The sequence below is a fragment of the Chelonia mydas genome, chromosome 2 (assembly GCF_015237465.2).
Source record: "Chelonia mydas isolate rCheMyd1 chromosome 2, rCheMyd1.pri.v2, whole genome shotgun sequence".
Taxonomy (NCBI): Eukaryota; Metazoa; Chordata; order Testudines; family Cheloniidae; genus Chelonia; species Chelonia mydas.
In genome coordinates this window covers 183,293,844-183,313,601 of record NC_057850.1, presented here as the reverse complement: position 1 = coordinate 183,313,601, position 19,758 = coordinate 183,293,844, and the positions used below count along the sequence as shown (strand labels likewise).

The 19,758-nt window shown below is 44.7% G+C and overlaps 1 protein-coding gene and 1 long non-coding RNA gene across 5 annotated transcripts in view; one reads left to right on the top strand and one right to left on the bottom strand.

The window, feature by feature from the left end:
* The window catches only part of LOC119565379, a 99,255-nt gene that overhangs the window by 51,540 nt on the left and 27,957 nt on the right, over positions 1 to 19,758 (top strand). Inside the window, exon 3 of one of the 2 annotated variants that reach the window (XR_006288915.1) lies at positions 14,716 to 14,880. This is a non-coding gene — a long non-coding RNA (uncharacterized LOC119565379). Of the gene's footprint in view, positions 1 to 14,666; positions 14,881 to 19,758 lie in introns of those variants that run through there. The other variant, XR_005223979.1, reaches the window with a different exon arrangement.
* Positions 749 to 11,538, bottom strand: CCR9 (C-C motif chemokine receptor 9). Of its 3 annotated transcripts, none has more exons than XM_037890252.2 (3): positions 10,538 to 11,538; positions 7,430 to 7,490; positions 749 to 5,900 (listed from the first exon to the last, which is right to left on the bottom strand). In XM_037890252.2, exons 2-3 carry the CDS (start codon positions 7,445 to 7,447, stop codon positions 4,815 to 4,817), a joined length of 1,104 nt encoding a protein of 367 aa, XP_037746180.1. In that variant the 5' UTR covers positions 7,448 to 7,490; positions 10,538 to 11,538; the 3' UTR covers positions 749 to 4,814. The 3 variants fall into 3 exon arrangements, with proteins under 3 accessions (XP_037746180.1, XP_043396726.1, XP_043396727.1); XM_043540791.1 differs by having other exon boundaries at positions 10,660 to 11,538; XM_043540792.1 differs by having other exon boundaries at positions 749 to 7,344; positions 10,538 to 11,534.

The window sequence follows — 19,758 nt, the reverse complement described above, 5'->3', positions numbered from 1 at the left end:
CGGGCAAACTGGATTTCGTGAAAAATGGTCACTTACACCAAAAATCACACAATACCCAGGTTGTTTCCAGGCCCAAGAGACCAGTCACTTGCCTCAGATCCATTGGAACCCTAGATCTTACATCCATGGGCAGCACGTATAAAAAGCCAGAGGAGGCTAAGCCTCCCCCAGAAAAGGCCAGCCATGCAGGGGGGAAATGCTGCTGATGCAGTGCAGGTGACCCCTCCAGAGGCGCGCCAGCCAGACACTGCCTTTGGAGCACCAGAAGTGAAGCTCCATAGAAAGGGGCGGGGGAGCTGTGTTCTGCCCCTCCCTCGCTGCGCCTCTTCCCCCCTGCTCTGCCTCTCCCCTAGAGGCCTCCCCCCGTCCCCTGCTCACTCCTCTCTGTCCCCTCCCCCTGTCACTCACCTAAGGCAGGAAAAAGTGATAGGGTCATGGCCCCAGAGTGTCCCCCAACCCCGTTCCAGGAAGGAGGTAGAGAGGAGCAAGCGGCAGACAGGAGGGCCCTTGGGGAGGGGACAGAGAGGAGCAAGCAGTGGGTGGAGGGGCCTCAGGGATGAGGGTGGGAAGAGGCGGAGTGATGGGGGGGTCTCGGGGGGAAGAAGTGGAGTGGGGAAAGGACCAAGGTCCACGTGCTGGTGGCCCCCCAACTTCTAGGTGGCTTCCAGCACTCACATGTGAGCCTCCCCAAACAGAGGACTCATGCACCGCCTATGCTTACACCAAAGACAACCCCTGTAGCCAGTCCTGTAATAAATCATCTAAAGGTTTATTGACTAGGAAAAAGAAACGAGTTATTTACAGGTTAAAGCGAGCAAACATATACACAGATGAGTTGCAATCTAAATCCTAAGAGTGACAGAGATCTGTCAGTTAAAAGTGTCTTTCAGGGTGACCGAAGGGGTAGCCCCTGGGGAACTTTGGCTTCAGTTGGTGTCTCTGGCCCTGTGAGAGTTCAAATAGCAAAGAGATGGAAAATTTTCCTGTGTCTTTGTTGTATTTCCTCCAAGTCCATAGGACAAGCTTCTGTGCACACAGCATTTCCAAGGTGCGATACGGCCATTAACCAGTCCTTTATATTACAATGCTCCTTGATGACCCATCTGATTTTGACAGTTCTGGATGGGCTGGAGGGAAACACTCTTCCCATCTGGGTTCACAAGTTCAGAGCAAACATTTTCACGTTATAAAGCAAAACTTGCATATTTCCTTACAGCATGGAATACAGCCATTACAAATAAGATGAATGCATCAGCAACTTACAAATATACTATAAACACTCTTACATTCTTATAACAGTTTTACCTATTTTGAGTAACATTAACACATAAGTGAACTGCTCTGGTCTCCAGTAGGAGTTTCTCGGTTCATAGCTAATACCAGCAGCCTGGGCAAGAGCTGACATCTGGCCTGCCTGCATCACAGTCATGTAGCTGAGAATCTAGTTGTCCTATTTCTGTATAGTGCATTAGGCTATCATAGCTTCAAAATCTTCCGATGAGAATACAAAAATATCCAAAAAGTAACTCATAGGCAAAGTAGCATGACCAGGTCACAACCTTTCTATCTGAGAAACCGTGAGAAAATTCAGATTAGATTTCAGAACACTCAAAACGCTTCACGTATCAATTACTCAGGAACATGGTTCACCAAATACCACACAGAAAAGAAGCCATTATTTCTATAAAGGAGACTTGAGACTTCAAAGGGCTGACAAAAAAGTAATACTGAAAGTGACATGCAACAAGGTGGGGGTATTCTGAAGTGCAGTCTTTCACTTTTTTCCCACACTGGGGGATATGTAAAGAACAGTGGTAAAGAACTAATCAATGCCTAATGGGTAATTATCTACATAGTTTGCTCTGCTGGTGTAGATTTTTCGATTGGCAGATGCTAATGTGGTTTTCTTGCTGTTTGGGAAGCCGGTGCACTGTCTATCATACGTGAAGATTCCACTGCTTTAGCCAAAGCCTGAACTCACTGTGGTTCTCACAGCTGAGCTAAAAAGACAGTGAAAGCAGCACTGTGCTCACAAGGTGAGTCCTAGGAGCTGCTGGCTGGAGCTGGAACTCTTGTCAGAGAAGGCCATTTGTCCTGGACATCAAGTCAATGCCTAAGGTTTGCTCATTTACTGTTCAGGGCTAAGGATTAAGAAGGCAGCTTGCAGGGGAAGTAAAACTTTAACTAGAATTTAAAAAAAAAAAAAGCAAGCAGAAAGATCAATGCTATGAGATTGGTCATTTCCCTTTGCACATTTCTGTCCCTACCCTGAGATAGGTGAGTTTGCAAAGGGGAGTTAAGAAAAACATGCTTGAAATGATTGTGGTTGTTAACAAAAAATCCCAACAAGCAGATGATTAGAATGTGTTTACCACAATAATTATATTGTCTAGAACAACTTAATATACAAACGCTCAGAAAGGGCTGTATACTGTAGTTCAAAAATTTGTTGATTACTGGTTTTATTATATGCTCTAGTGCAAGATCTTCTCTTCAATTAGTCATGATCTAAGGATTTATTTTCCATAACATGCTTTGCTGTCTAATGTGGTAAAAGTAATCAGTCTGTTAATGTTCTTTTCATGCTGTTTCTCCTCGTGTTAGGGCTCCATCCAGCAAAGCGCTGAGCACTCCTGCACAATGCTGACCACAATCAGCGCCAACTCTGATGATTTTGTCATAAGTCTCATGATAATTATTGTTTTCCTTAAAGTCCCAGCTCCTGGAGCCAAGTGATTATGTGATGATTTCAGCCTTCATTTTTAAAGAAAAAGTAAGTTTCTAGCTCTTGAGGCTGTGGAGAAAGCTTCAAAATGTGACCCCAGTGCATCCTAAAGGCTCCAAAAGCAGAAGGCAAGTAAAAAGAACCCCAAATCTGTTATTTTTCCATAATCTTGTGATTTTAAAGCCAATCCAATCTCATGATTTTTGGTGAACTGGACTCATGATTTTTGAACATTTGGGGTTTGCAATACTGCAATGCTCACTGAAATTTGTGATAGTTTAGGGCACCCAGAATCTTGCAGGAATGCTCACCGCCTTGTTAGGCCAATCACTTGGATAAACAGCAATTTTGTTGTTTCTTCTTTCAATATGGGGCTCTATCATCAACATCTTCTATGCAGAAGCCCTGTCTTAGCTCTCCCTTTAGGACTTTTGCTTGCCATTTACTCTAAAGTGTTGTTTTTTCCTTTTTAGGGCCATGTTTTCCAAAGCATTCTCAAAACTTGCACTCTCAAAATTGCCTGTGTATGTCCATTTCCCGCACATGTGCTAAGCAGGTCATTGTGTGTCTAGCTGCCTTCTTTGTGCACAAAAATTTAGACTTTGTACATGCCGATGGGTCAGTGTGAAAATTTTGCTCAGAATGGAGGCTAGCTGGGAACATGGTCCTGAATCTCAACCCATGTGCCTGTTGCACTCGTCCTGGAGCCATGATAACACTGAAAGAGCTCCTTCCATGAGTGCTTACCAAAACTAAAATGGCCACCAAGAGACATACAGTCTAGTGCATGTTAGGGAGCAGAAGAGAGCAGACAGCAAAGCTGTGCATCACTTATGCCCAGATCTTGTCAGTCAGAAGGATGGTGTTTATGGCACCGAAAAGCGAGACAGGAGACCCTGAGCTGGATTCCGTTTCTGACTCTGCCACAGTCTCCCTGTGCACTTGGAATATTGAGAGGCTAAATTCATTCATGCCTGTTAGGTGCTTTTGACACCCCTGAGCAACAGATGCTATAGATGCGCAGGACATTATAATTGCATAATGTGTGAGACTGGCCCATCTCCAGTGACCAGAGTGAGGAAGTCTCTCTAAACTGTTCCTGCACCTTAGGATCCACTCCTTTCCTCTCTCTACCTTACAGGCGTCAGGCTGGATACACTTTCTGAACCAGTTTATTATGCTCAGCATATATCAGTTTATAACCCATGGTTCATTCAGGTATCACTTTGTTGGTTACATCCCGCTTTACCAGAGGGTAAAAGGCAAATGCCATATTACTAGAAAATTACAACCACGACCCTCTAAAAATTGTGCTGTACGATGCAATGTTTGTTTATGTGTATATATAGTGCAAGTGTCTAACATCAAAGCATTATGGTACAAACCGTGCACATAGTTTCACCCTAAAATCAATGACCTACGAAAAAATAATCTAAATCAACGCAGTTCCACAAGGGCCACGTTTGTGATTAAAAAGACAAAAATAAACAGGAAGCCATGATAATTCCATTATTCTAGCAATGTAACAGCTTTGCAAGTGGAACAAAATTAAATCTGCATTCACTGAGAGTACACTTACAAATCAAAGACTGAATAGCAAAGCATTGTGGGAGCCAAATTCTGTTCTCTTTTATACTGGTGTAAATCTGCTGTAGCTCTGGTGAAGTAAACAATTATTCTGAATTTAAAATATTTTTTATCCCCTCTCAATTATCAGTCTGCATACAATCAGCATCACATTATTTCCTCTGCATCTTTTCAAAAGTTTCACTTTCTTTCAGCCAAAAGTCTAGGGCTTGATCTTTCAAGGTACTGAGCGCTTCAGGGGAAGATGCTGAGCACCCTTAATTCTCACTGACTTCTATGGGAGTTAAAAATGTTCAGCACTTTGCAGGATCAAGCCCTTTGTGATGTGAACATGCAAATTCACTCCGTTGAGAGGGATCTTGCTTTTTCCCTCAGAATGGAAGAAGAATCACTTATATAGCACTGCATTCCTCTGGCCAGACTCCCATTGATTTCAAAAGGAGCAGTTGGATGTGAGTGAGAAATTTGGGTGAAAGCTCAAAGTGAGAGAGACCCTGATTTATCATTGTCCCAGTAATGCAGAGGACTTATTTGAGCTCCCATCTTGGCTATCATATACGAAAGAGCTCTGTTCTCGGCTCTTACCAGTGCAGTGAAACGTATCCTCCAGAATTTTAAAGAGGGCTTTACGGAATCTCTCCCCAGCAAACACATAGAGGAAGGGGTTCAGGCAGCTGTGAAGGAAGGCGATGCACTGAGTTATCTGGAATCCAAGGTCAATGTTGTCAGAGGTTTTGCAGTCATATATGACCATGGTGTAGGTGTCAATGGTTTTGACCAGCAAAATGCTGTTGTAGGGCAACTGGGAGAGGAGGAAAGCTATGATAATCATGATGATGATCTTTAATGATTTGTGCTTTTGGGATCTTTTCGCTTGAAGAAGGGTATGAATTATAGAAGCATAACAAGTAACCATGACAAAGAGAGGAAGGAGGAATCCTATTGTGATTTTCAAAGCTAGGATAGTAACTTTGATGGTTCGGGTAACTGTGGTAGGGTATACCATCTTGCAAACAGTTGTATCACTAACTTGCTTAGATTCACTGTATACTATTTCTGGGATGCATAAGCTTATTGCAGTCAGCCAAATACCAAAGCAAACTAGTTTACTGCGCAGAAGGCTTTTTCGTTTAGAGTTCTTAGCTTTCATGGCCTGGACAATTGTAATGTACCTGTCAAAACTAATGCATGTCAGAAACAACATACAGCTGTAGAAGCTGATCTTGTACATGCTATTGACAATTTTACACATGAAATTCTTAAAGATCCAGCCATCTGAAGCAGCTTTTGCCCAGAAAGGGAGAGTGAGAAGAAGGAGCAGATCAGCAATGGCCAGGTGCAGCAGGTATCTGTCAGTGATGCTCTTTCTGTATCTGTATTTCCAGTAGACGAGGATCACTAAGGCATTACCCATGGTGCCAATGGAGAAGACAATCCAGAAAAATGCTGGCAGGAAAGTTTGAGCAAACTGCCAGGCGTGACCTTTTTCACAAATGACGTCTGTGTGGTTAAACGGGTTGTCATATGGCAGCAAAACAGAACTAGAACTCGTATAATAATCCAGGTTTGCCGAGTAGTTCTGAGTGGTCTGCAGGGGAACATCAGGTTAACTACATGCTTACAAAATAATTAAATAAGAAACAGTGAAGATGGAATTTTTTCATAGTTCCATAACTCATTGCTTGGAAGTGAGATTCTGACATCTCTCTTTCACCCACAAGAAATGTTTTCTCCTTCAACTCAGAATGTTTGTGACAGCCTGAAAGCCCTAAATCAACTCTGACCTATTGGGGATTCTTCCATGGCAGGCAGCTCCCCATGGATGTAAAGCCAGTATGCCGTTTCCCCACAACTCTGCACCACCCAGCATAGCTGGTGTGTCAGGGTTGGGAGGTACCCGGAAGGACTATAGCTGATGTGTCTTGCAGTCTGGCAATACAGATGGTCCCATAGCCAGCCAGTGCAGTTTACATCAGACAGGGATGGAGCCAGGGTAGAACCAGACCCATAATCAGGGACCTAGAACAGGCAACCTTGTGGCTTCCCTCTCTCTGCTGTGCCCAGAGGAAAGTGAGATCAACAAAGAACCTAGCCAACAGATTCTAGGAAAAACAGGCACAAGGCTAAAATTTCATGGCAGACACATCACTCTGGTGATCTTTTTGGTGTATGAGAACTTTTACTCCAAAAAGGACCCTCTAGGGCTGTCTCCTCTTGCTTAAACTCTGTAAATACAGAATAACTGCACTGGAATCAATCAGCCATTTTCTGACTTGACTTGGACTGGTGTTGCATCAGTGGAGCTACTGCAGATTTACACCAGTGTGACAGAGATCAGACTCTGGCCCAGTGGAGAATGGCCTGTGTAAAATGGGTGTGTCATCAGAATCAGGCCATCTCTTTCTTACATATTATCTACATAACTATATATCTGATTTATATATATATATATATATATATATAAAATAAGTAAATGATAGTGCCCTTTTATGGCAACATTTCTAATCTGGGCATCTAGAAGTCTTGCAAGAACAGGTTATTTCCAGAGTGAGCACCTGAATCTTCTGATGCTTCCCCATCTGTGCGGCATAGGCATGATCCTGCTGTTAAATGACAGGTATGGGAGCTGGCTTATCTATGCTCTTGCCATGTGAATTTAGGTAAATCAATGAAGTTCTCTGCTTCTCATTCCCTAGGCGAGAACGACAGCAGGAGGAAGTTAACTTAGTTGCCCATTTACATCAGCTGAGGATCTGGCTCCCTTGCTATGAACTACAAACAATAATACTTAGCTTACAAAGGTGTTTAAGATCCTCAGATGGAAGATCCAATAGGAGAGCAAAGTACAGTTATATCCTCAGCTCAGCAGGCAAATTCACTTCCAGCATCTTTTGGCTGACCCATACGACAAGTTTGCATGAGCCGAGTTATTTGGTATGGCGGGAGCATCCATGACTGAACAGATGTTCATTGCTAGCTTGGAGAGGACAACACAGTTCTAGAATATGTTCAGGGGAATGTGTTGTAGCGCCCTAGGGAATGATGGTATAGCCTTGGTCACAAACTGAAAGGGGGGAAGAGAGAGAGATTATTCGGCAGTAGTAGATTTATACTCACCATGCTCGTAAATGCCATCTGCAGTCAGATCTTTATTCAGTCTTGAAAACAACACTATGAACTTGAGAGGGAATAAGGTGGGTAAGTGACATATAAAATACAGACCTTCAGGCAGACTGAGATGAGTGTAAAAACCCAGGAATATTCACAGAAAGCCTTCTCCTATGAGCCTGCAGGCCAGATCCTACTCTCCTTCCTCACATGAGTTGTCCCTTTGAAGTCCAACTCTGTGGGTGGGTAAGATGAGCAGGATTTGACCCTGAAGTTTTGAGTTATATTTGCAGCTTCATTTTGATAACAGAAAGTTTTCAAAAAATAAACCTCTCTAAATATGTTAATGCTTTTAACAGCATACTGGCTGTAGCTTTTCAAGTGCTCTGTGCAGGTTAAACTCTTTTGGTGGCTAGGATTAATTCTATTTCTTTTTTAATAAGCTGTTCATACTGGGTTCATACTGAAACTGGCTTTCCAAAAGCGCCCAAGAGTGAAAAAAAAATCTCTCAAATTATGTGTAGCAACTAACAAGAAAATCTACCTGTCTTCACTAACAGCCTGTAGCTTAAAAACACCTCAATTTTCTGCAATAACTGGTTATCTAATCTTTTTCGTTCCCTCTGGGAAATGTCTTTTTCTATAGGCCATGATCTCTACTTGGGATTAATTTCAATTTTAGTCATTGATGGCCAGGAACCATGTAAAACCCAAGGGTGGACAGGAATGGGCCCAAGGAAACCTGTGATTTGCACCAATTGACAATCCTACATTCAAGTAGGAATAAACTAAGCTAGTGCAAATCATGGCTTTCCTTGTCTACAGTTGAGGTTTGCACCAGTGCAACTGTACACCAATGAGGGAATCCCAAACACTGAGAAGACCTAGAGTTTTCCCCTTAAATACAACTCATACAGTGTGACCATACACTCACTGGATCTGTACAATTAAATGTCTGGAGTTCAGTGAAAATCACTCAGGACGTTCAGAGTGTCACTTGTTCCTGCATCTTTGAAAATAGGTCACACTACAAATAGGTTTCATTGTGTAGCTGGAGCTGACACGTAAAACTGAAGACCACAACAGCAAAGTTACATTAAATAGAGGTTTTTCCAAGGGGCTGTGACCAACGTTCAAGTGCTAGTTTCCCATGAAAATAAAGAAAAAAAACATGTTTCTCATGTGTGCTGACTAATAAAACCTCTCCTGATCTTATTAGTGGTAGGTGGTAATCCATCATGCAGTCCATGCACTGTATTAATTGAGACGACAATCTCTTTCTCTTATATATATTACCATTATCCTTTGGTCTAAAATCACTTATGCTTGTACTCAGCCCAAAAGGGAAAATTTGAAGAAAATCTACTCAGTGTTTTTCTCATTAGCCAAGGTCAAAAAACAACACTTCTTTCATGCGTTATTTGGATCCTTTTTGTTCACCCAACTCAAAATGATTTTGTTCTAAAAGTACTAACTTTGGAACTGGGCCGACCACCTTTTGTCATCATGGTGCTATTTATGTGAGTATCTGTTACTTTATGAATAAGGTTTTAAAAATGGCAAAGAGTCCTGTGGCACCTTATAGACTAACAGACGTATTGGAGCATAAGCTTTTGTGGGTGAATACCCACTTCTTCAGATGCATGTAGTGGAAATTTCCAGAAATTTTAATTTTAAAAATGGGCTCTTTTCATTTATATCCTTCTCAATACAGGACATGAGCTTTGACAAGATAAGGTTAAAAAAAAGATTTAAAAAACAACAACATTTAAGGTAATGAAAACATACGTGCTCTGTACATTTTTAAACAACATATAGAAGAAAGGAATGCAGATTTATGCAGTTCCCTGAAATTCTATGCATTAAAATATATTCAATAGCTTTCTTTTTATGCCTAAATATATGCTGTGGTGCATTTAGTTGAATTTGTGATCCCACACGTAGGTAAGGCTCACATCGTACATTCAGTTTTCCTCTTTTTTAAAAAAAACAAACAAGGAAAATAAATACCTAAACTATACTAATGGCACAATGCGGGTGAAGTGAGCTGTAGCTCACGAAAGCTCATGCTCAAATAAATTGGTTAGTCTCTAAGGTGCCACAAGTCCTCCTTTTCTTTTTGCGAATACAGACTAACACGGCTGTTACTCTGAAACCTGTCACAATGCGGGTGGGAATTTTACACTATTAAAAGCAGGCAGATTGAAAATCCTCATCTCCAAAGAAGTCATAAGGCAGTCAGACTACACCTAAATGCTAAGGCATAAATATTAACACCAGAGCGTGTCAGATAAAAATAGTAAACTAATGGAACAAACTCTGTTCTGAGATGATCACTGTAAACCTAGTTAATTCCAATGAAGCTGGTGGAGTTATCTGGATTTATGCTGGCCTAATTAAGAAGTAAAAACCTTGTGTAACATGTTAGCTGCAACACTGCTCTCATGTTGACTTTTTTATTATTATTATTTACCGTAGCTTCATTTCAAATATTTAGAGACACTTTAGATGTTGAAGAAGATACTGACTCATTCTCTTAAAGCAAACCCCGAACCTGAGAGGTGACAAGCAGCAGGCTAGGATGGCTGTTAAGACAATCAGAGCAAAATAATTCATCATAATCAATTTGATCCCCTTTTGGTTGCTTTTCTGCAATGATGCAGTTTGAAGGGGGGAAAACCTGTGAACTGACCCTTTTCAACTACCATTTGTCATTTTCGGAGCCAAAATTAAACAATGTGATCTCCATCTGCCACATTATGTTCATTCAAAATCTTCTAAGCAAGTGGGAATCTCCCAGGTGAGATGTAACTGACAAAATTACTTTCGGAGGGCCAAGGCCTAACCTCAGTCACACTGGTGATGATTCATAGTAACCCCACTGAAAGCAATTTACACCGGGGGTAACAGTGGTGTCATTTAGTTAGTGATTGTCTTGTTTGCTCTCAGTATCGATTTCAAAAATGTTACTGTAAATCCTTTTGGGCTGCACACGGGTAGCTTGGCTGGGCTGACTGCAGCAGCCTTGGGCACCCCAGCAATTACTTTTAACCGTAAATATTTTCAAGTAAACAGTAAAAAGTCATTACAAAAGGATGAGTTAAAAACTGAACTTACTGCTCGCCAGGAGACGTGGTGTGTCACAAAGACTCATCTCCACCGCAGCAGCATGTGGAAATTAAACAGCAAAATCTTATCCCTCGTGCCAGGGAGAGGATAGGAGAGAACTGCGCACTTACTAGTGGCTGTAGCTCCTTTTTGAGTCAGTCTGTCAGTCACTGCATTGGTGGCCCCAGGTGAATGTGTGGCTCCTAAGACATTAGCAACTCCTGGAAAGTGTTCAATGTGGGTCTAGGAGGGTGTATGGCTCCAGGACACTGAGTTAGGTGAATCTCTGGCTGCTTTTTTATCTGTGGCTTGGGTTGCCTGTGAGGTAAACCAAAGCAACCCTCCACTTCATGTGCAGTTCTATTAAGCCTAAACAGCTTGGTGTTTCTTCATGCTTGCAGTTGTTTTGTAGTCATTCCTCTCCCATTGGTTCAGTGGGAGGCCACTCCATCACACTACATCATTGGGGCACCGCCCAGTTCCAGATGATTAGCGATTCAAGAGGTGGGGCCGAGACCCCTCTAGCAGGATAGAGCATAGCAAACAAACAGTCTTGGGGCTCTGGACCTCAGGCAGGGCAGATTAACCAAATAGTCGGGTCCCATCCCTTGGGCAGGGCAGAACAAAGTCTATGGGCCCAGTCCCTTGTGCAGGGCGGAGCCACAAAAAGTCTTGGGGCTCAGGCCCTCAGGCAGGGTGGAACCACAAACAGTGTTAGGGCTTTGTCCCTCAGGCAGGGCAGAACAAACAGTCTTGGGGCTCGGGGGGAAGGGGGTGTCTCTGACCCTGAAGACAGCCATTTGTAAGACGTCTTGGCTCAGGTAGACGGCAGACAAATGCAGGCATTTTGGCCTAAGGTGGTGAGGCTGCCACCCCAGGGATGGGGCTGGCAGCCAGGGGTAGGGGGACCTGAGCCCACCCTATTCCACTGGGTCCCAGCCCAGGGCCCCAACAGTGGGGGAGTGTTCCGCCACTGTGTCACTGGGGATCTGCCCAAAACACATTGACCGATGTTGAAGCAGCAACACAACCGGACTATACTGGCTGTCCCTGGGCTACTTCCTACTCTCCCACTGTAAGGTATCCGTGGCTCAGTCTCTTTGGGGTACAGGTGAATGGCAGTCCTGGCAGCTCTTCTCCGGGATCACTCTCTTCCAGGAGCAGGGCGTGGCGCAGCACAGGTTCCGCTCCGGGGATCTGCAGGGGCCTGGAGACATCTGCTCCCTTTACTGGCTCAGACTCAACTGAATTAAAGGCTCCACTTTTATACTTCCTGTCCTGCCTCTTAGCTTCCAACGGGAGGAACAAGCCCAGCCTGGCTCCACCCACCAAGATCAGAGAGTGGTTCCTACTCCTCTGGCTCAGTGGGAGGCCACTCCGCCTCACTACAATGCTGAACAAATGATGTTCTTTATCTTTTTTTTTATCCTTTGGGGTAAGTAGTTGGATCCTTGGATCCTGTGTAAATGTCTGTCTGACTTTTAGCATCTGTCTGCTCACACAGCAGCTAATGCAGAACAAACCAGAAATGTCCAGTGCCATGACTGCAACTTGCTACAAAAGCCATTTTAACTGACACTAAATTAGCTGTGACCAGCTCAGCCCAGGGACTTCTCCCTCCTAGTGCATCAGTGGGAGCAACCAAACCCAAGGCAAGGGTGAGAATGAATGAATTGCAGCCATAGTCCTGACCACTCCACATTGACCAGCTCAACTGGCTTCGGGTGCATGGGAGCACATTTTGCGCACTCTGAGGGAGGCCTTGTTTTGTACTTCCATGGGGGACCTACTGTACAGACTAAAGGCCAGGTGGGGATGCTAGCTGAGCTAAAGTCTGAAGGAGTCTAAGTTGTTGTAATGTCTTCCTTCCTCCAGCCCACTTGACATGTGTGTTACTGCTGTCATCAGTGTAGAGGAAGGATGGTCATGGCCCTGGACTGGGATTCAGGTGATGTGGGTTCAAATCCTAACTGCTACAGATTTCCTGGGTGACCTTGAGCAAGTCATGTAATCTCTCTGTGCCTCAGTTCTCCAGCTGCAAATGGGGATGATGATACTTCCTTTCTCCCACGCTTTGTCTGTCTTGTCTATCCCAATTGCAAGCTGTTTGGGGTAGGGATAGTCTCTTACTGTGCAAATGTGCCCAGCCTAGTACAGCTGGCCCTCATCTTGATCGGGGCCTCAAGGTGCTATGGTAACACAAATATTAATGATATTTGAGACTGTCACTGACCTCCTTGAGGGGGTCTGTCAGGAGAGTAGAGCAGCTGTAAAACTCAGCTGGGGCTCTACAAGAGCCACAGGTGTAGACTAGTCAAAAGAGGCACTTAATCAGCACATCTCCCACTGGCTTAGGCCCAGTCCCTTTGACTCTGGTGGCTGTGTCAGCTGACTCTGGATCCTCAGGTGCCCCTGTTCCAGGCAGACTTACTTCCTCCAGTGTCTTGCTGCCCAGTTCCTGCTGACATATCAAACTCTGACCCTGAAAATAGCTCACTGAGCCTGTGTCTAAGATGGTGTCTAAGATGATGTATCTCACATATAAAGGAACAAGAAGGGAGGAGCTATAGCAAGAAAAGCAGCTAAGAAGAGGGTGTCAGGAAATGTAACAATTATATAACTTGCACATTCTTACAGTTTCTTCCTGCAATCAGCATACAAAATACACCGATTAAGACTCCCTTATTCATTGCTATTTTAGTAAGTGGGTAAAAGCAGAGTGACAGGAGCCTAGCTGAGCATAACTTACACCACATATTTCTTGCACGTTCAGCTGTGAATTTGGTTCTAAAACTTTTATCTATATTTAACAATTCCTTGACATTCCTGTTGAAGCTATTTCTTGATTTCCATGGGATATGTGGTCTCCAAATATCTGCTTGTTGCACCTCATCTACACAGCTCTCTGCTAATTGTTTACACCTCATTTTGTACTGCTACTTATTTCTGTTTTCATTTGCTCATTTCCTAAGACAAGGTCAATGTTCTCTGATTGTAGTTCAGACTTTACAGATTTCTATTCATGCTTTAATTTTATCTTGCACTGAGGCAAGGGAGAGGTGCTAACTCATTCCCCTGTGGAGTCATGGTTGCTGTGCCTATGGCTTCCTGGTTGGAAAGGGAAAATTGTTGATGGAAATAGATTCTTACTGCTGCTCCTGCTGCTGGCAAGTGGGTAGGGCCAAGATGAGATGCAAAGATGACTTTTTCTCTCCTTATAGAGCCTTCTCGGCTGCTCCCACTGTCTCTCAGCAAAGTGTTTTTGAGTATGACTACCCCTGACCCATAGTTTCCCCTTCCCACTCTGTTCCCATCAGACAATCCTATTTCTATAAGGAACTACTGATTGCTCTTAAATGATAATGTCAGGACCAGCATCCATTATTCAGATTTGAGGTCACATATAAAACAATCAAAATCTTTATCTACACCAATAGTTTATTGAAATAATAAAATACGACAAGTAGGGAAAGGAGAAAATTTGAGTAATAGTTAATAACCAACTGAAAAAGCACCATTCCCTTAGTCTAACCATTTATCCTTGTTTCAGTGCAAGCTGTGATACCACAAGATGAGTTAGCCTTAAAAGAGAGATTCCATATACCTACTTATAAACAAGGAAAGGATTTTTTCACCTGGACCGCTTGGACAGAATGGCACAATCAGTTCAATGCATTCACATTAGCTCTGTTGATTTGTGTCTTAAACCCTAGCAGTTCTATCCTGAATCCACACTAGCATTATTTGGAACAGTATCCGTTGCAATACCCTCTGGGTACCTATCCCACAGTTCCCAGCACAGATCCCAGAGGCAAGTAAATAATCATCTCTATGGTATATAACCTTTATTTGCATCTGTTCACATTTTCGGTTTGTTCCATTGCTTTTCTTCAAATGTGTGGCACAAGGAGCTGCATACACATTGTGAGACGTGATGTCCACTCACTGTCAGGAGGCATGGCAGAGAACATAGAGTCACCCAACTAGCCACATATTTGAGCCTCTCCCTGGACAGCTCTAGGCTTGGTATACACCATATATGGTGGAAACCATCACTTCCTATTATTTTCACACATTTATTCTATACTTATTTTCATTTTCATTTTATTATTCTCATTTCCTCTGTTTTGTTCTTAAAGCTTAGTAACTGAGCTAACTGTTTCTTTCTCTCTTGTGTTCTTTTCTAGGAGACAGAGTGGAGAGTAGTCTCAGCCCAGATCCAGGGGTGCCTCCTTGTAAGCCAACCATTCTACCCATACTACTCTCCCACCGGTTTCAATGGAGCCCCATAAAAAGGGCTGTATCAGTCATAAGATGGAGATGAGGAGTGGCTGCTGGAGCACTATGGGGAAGTAAGTAGATATACCTGGGGGCAGGGAGGAGATCTTTGTTGTTGTTCTGTTCTTCCTCACTGAAGACCCTATTCTTATTTTCTCTTTATTAGCACTCTAAAGTGTGGCAGATGCTCCTCAGAAGGGGCCCAGATACCTGTGGCACTCATAAGAACATAAGAACAGCCACACTGGGTCAGACCAAAAGTCCATAGATAGATAGATACTAAGGTCAGAAGGGACCATTATGATCATCTAGTCTGACCTCCTGCACAACGCAGGCCACAGAATCTCACCCACCCACTCCTGCGAAAAACCTCTCACTTCCATCTAGCCCAGTATCCTATCTTCCGACAGCAGCCAAGGCCAGGTGCCCCAGAGGGAATGAAAAGGACAGGTAATCATCAAGTGATCCATCCCCTGTTGCCCATTCCCAGCTTCTGGCAAACAGAGATGAGGGACACCATCCCTGCCCATCCTGGCTAATAGCCATTGATGGACGTATCCTCCATTAACTTATCTAATTCTTTTTTGAACCCTGTTATAGTCTTGACCTTCACAACATCCTCTGGCAAGGAGTTCCACAGGTTAACTGTACATTGTGTGAAAAAATACTTCCTTTTGTTTGTTTTAAACCTATTCATTTCATTTGGTGAGCCCTAGTTCTTAAGTTATGAGAAGGAGTAAATAACACTTCCTTATTTACTTTCTCCACACCAGTCTATGATTTTATAGACCTCTATCATATCCCCCCTTAGTCATCTCTTTTCCAAGCTGAAAAGTCCCAGTTTTACTAATCTCTCCTCATACGGAAGCCGTTACATGCCTAACCATTTTGGTTGCCCTTTTCTGAACCTTTTCCAATTCCAATATATCTTTTTTGAGATAGGGCGACCACATCCGCCCGCAGCCAATTTAGACCCCATCATTGTATATGTATAATTGGGATTATGTTTTCCAATGTGCATTACTTTGCATTTATCAACATTGAATTTCATCTGCCATTTTGTTGCCCAGTCACCCAGTTTTGAGAGATCCTTTTGTAGCTCTTCGCAGTCTGCATGGGACTTAATTATCGTGAGCAATTTTGTATCATCTGTAAACGTTGCCACCGCACTGTTTGCCCCTTTTTCCAGATCATTTATGAATATATTGACTAGGACTGGGCCCAGTACAGACCACTGGGGGACACCACTGTTTACCTCTCTCCATTCTGAAAACTGACCATTTATTCCTACGCTTTGTTTTCTATCTTTTAACCAGTTACCAATCCAAGAGAGAACCTTCCCTCTTATCCCATGACAGCTTACTTTGCAAATACTAGTTCCACAAACGTTCCACAACCCTAAACAGCAAAGGCTAAGACAATTATGTAAACAAAAAATAGTTGAATGACCAACATTAAATGGGGCCTCTTTTCCAAATAAAAGAGAAATAAGTTATATATAGCACCATTCCTGCTCTAGATATCCCCAAACACTTTGCAAACCAAAGCCTGCACACTTTTATTCATGACAGTATCCCTTATTCATGCATTAAATCTCATTAATTTCAATGGGATTACTCACAGGTATAATGGTGTGTTTGATCAGGCATCATGATAGAACAGCAGATGAGTCAAATCTGGATCTTAGGGTATGTCTACACTACGGAATAAGGTCGAATTTATAGAAGTCGGTTTTTTAGAAATTGGTTTTATATATTCGAGTGTGTGTGTCCCCACAGAAGTGCATTAAGTGCATTAACTCGGCGGAGTGCTTCCACAGTACCGAGGCTAGAGTCGACTTCCGGAGCGTTGCACTGTGGGTAGCTATTCCACAGTTCCCGCAGTCTCCGCTGCCCATTGGAATTCTGGGTTGAGATCCCAATGCCTGATGGGGCTGAAACATTGTCGCGGGTGGTTCTGGGTACATATCGTCAGTCCCCCCTTCCCTCCCTCCCTCCCTCCGTGAAAGCAAGGGCAGACAATCGTTTCGCGCCTTTTTTCCTGAGTTACCTGTGCGGACGCCATACCACCGCAAGCATGGAGCCCGCTCAGGCAACCGTCACCGTATGTCTCCTGGGTGCTGGCAGACGCGGTTCTGCATTGCTACACAGTAGCAGCAACCCCTTGCCTTGTGGCAGCAGACGGTACAATACGACTGGTAGCCGTCCTCGTCATGTCCGAGGTGCTCCTGGCCACGTCGGCTGGGAGCGCCTGGGCAGACATGGGCTCAGGGACTAAATTTTTGGTGACTTGACCAGGTCATTCTCTTAAGTCCGGCAGTCAGTCCTATTGAACCGTCTTATGGTGAGCAGGTAGGCAATAAGTCCTTCTGCACCGTCTGCTGCCAGCCAAAGATGTAAAAGATAGATGGAGTGGATCAAAACAAGAAATAGACCAGATTTGTTTTGTACTCATTTGGCTCCTCTCCTGTCTAGGGGACTCATTCCTCTAGGTCACACTGCAGTCACTCACAAAGAAGGTGCAGCGAGCTAAATCTAGCCATGTATCAATCAGAGGCCAGGCTAACCTCCTTGTTCCAATAAGAACAATAACTTAGGTGCACCATTTCTTATTGGAACCCTCCGTGAAGTCAACCCTGTAAGCCGTGTCCTCAGTCGCCCCTCCCTGCGTCAGAGCAACGGCAAACAATCGTGCATCTGAGTTGAGAGTGCTGTCCAGAGCCGTCACAATGGAGCACTCTGATTGGGCTAAAACATTGTCGCGGGTGGTTCTGGGTACATATTGTCCGGCCCCCGTTCCCTCCCTCCCTCCGTGAAGGCAAGGGCAGACAATCGTTTCGCGCCTTTTTTCCTGAGTTACCTGTGCGGACGCCATGCCACCGCAAGCATGGAGCCCGCTCAGGTAACCGTCACCGTATGTCTCCTGGGTGCTGGAAGACACGGTATGGCATTGCTACACAGTAGCAGCAACCCCTTGCCTTCTGGCAGCAGACGGTACAGTACGACTGGTAGCCGTCCTCGTCATGTCCGAGGTGCTCCTGGTCGCCTGTGTGAGGTCGATCAGGAGCGCCTGGGCAGACATGGGCGCAGGGACTAAATTTTTAGTGACTTGACCAGGTCATTCTCTTAAGTCCGGCAGTCAGTCCTATTGAACCGTCTTATGGTGAGCAGGCAGGCAATATGGATTGCTTAGCAGTCCTATTGTACCGTCTTCTGCCGAGCAGCCATGAGATGTGGATGGCATGCAGTCCTTCTGCACCGTCTGCTGCCAGCCAAAGATGTAAAAGATAGATGGAGTGGATCAAAACAAGAAATAAACCGGATTTGTTTTGTACTCATTTGCCTCTTCCCCTGTCTAGGGGACTCATTCCTCTAGGTCACACTGCAGTCACTCACAGAGAAGGTGCAGCGAGCTAAATCTAGCCATGTATCAATCAGAGGCCAGGCTAACCTCCTTGTTCCAATAAGAACAATAACTTAGGTGCACCATTTCTTATTGGAACCCTCCATGAACTCCTGCCTGAACTACTCCTTGATTTAAAGCCACCCCCTTTGTGGATTTTAGCTCCCTGAAGCCAACCCTGTAAGCCGTGTCGTCAGTCGCCCCTCCCTCCGTCAGAGCAACGGCAGACAATCATTCCGCGCCTTTTTTCTGTGCGGACGCCATACCAAGGCAAGCATGGAGGCCGCTCAGCTCACTTTGGCAATTAGGAGCACATTAAACACCACACGCATTATCCAGCAGTATATGCAGCACCAGAACCTGGCAAAGCGCTACCGGGCGAGGAGGCGACATCAGCGCGGTCACGTGAGTGATCAGGACATGGACACAGATTTCTCTGAAAGCATGGGCCCTGCCAATGCATGCATCATGGTGCTAATGGGGCAGGTTCATGCTGTGGAACGCCGATTCTGGGCTCGGGAAACAAGCACAGACTGGTGGGACCGCATAGTGTTGCAGGTCTGGGACGATTCCCAGTGGCTGCGAAACTTTCGCATGCGTAAGGGCACTTTCATGGAACTCTGTGACTTGCTTTCCCCTGCCCTGAAGCGCATGAATACCAAGATGAGAGCAGCCCTCACAGTTGAGAAGCGAGTGGCGATAGCCCTGTGGAAGCTTGCAACGCCAGACAGCTACCGGTCAGTTGGGAATCAATTTGGAGTGGGCAAATCTACTGTTGGGGCTGCTGTGATGCAAGTAGCCCACGCAATCAAAGATCTGCTGATATCAAGGGTAGTGACCCTGGGAAATGTGCAGGTCATAGTGGATGGCTTTGCTGCGATGGGATTCCCTAACTGTGGTGGGGCCATAGACGGAACCCATATCCCTATCTTGGCACCGGAGCACCAAGCCGGCGAGTACATAAACCGCAAGGGGTACTTTTCAATAGTGCTGCAAGCTCTGGTGGATCACAAGGGACGTTTCACCAACATCAACGTGGGATGGCCGGGAAAGGTACATGACGCTCGCATCTTCAGGAACTCTGGTCTGTTTCAAAAGCTGCAAGAAGGGACTTTATTCCCAGACCAGAAAATAACTGTTGGGGATGTCGAAATGCCTATATGTATCCTTGGGGACCCAGCCTACCCCTTAATGCCATGGCTCATGAAGCCATACACAGGCAGCCTGGACAGTAGTCAGGAGCTGTTCAACTACAGGCTGAGCAAGTGCAGAATGGTGGTAGAATGTGCATTTGGACGTTTAAAGGCGCGCTGGCGCAGTTTACTGACTCGCTTAGACCTCAGCGAAACCAATATTCCCACTGTTATTACTGCTTGCTGTGTGCTCCACAATATCTGTGAGAGTAAGGGGGAGACGTTTATGGCGGGGTGGGAGGTTGAGGCAAATCGCCTGGCTGCTGGTTACGCGCAGCCAGACACCAGGGCGGTTAGAAGAGCACAGGAGGGCGCGGTACGCATCAGAGAGGCTTTGAAAACCAGTTTCATGACTGG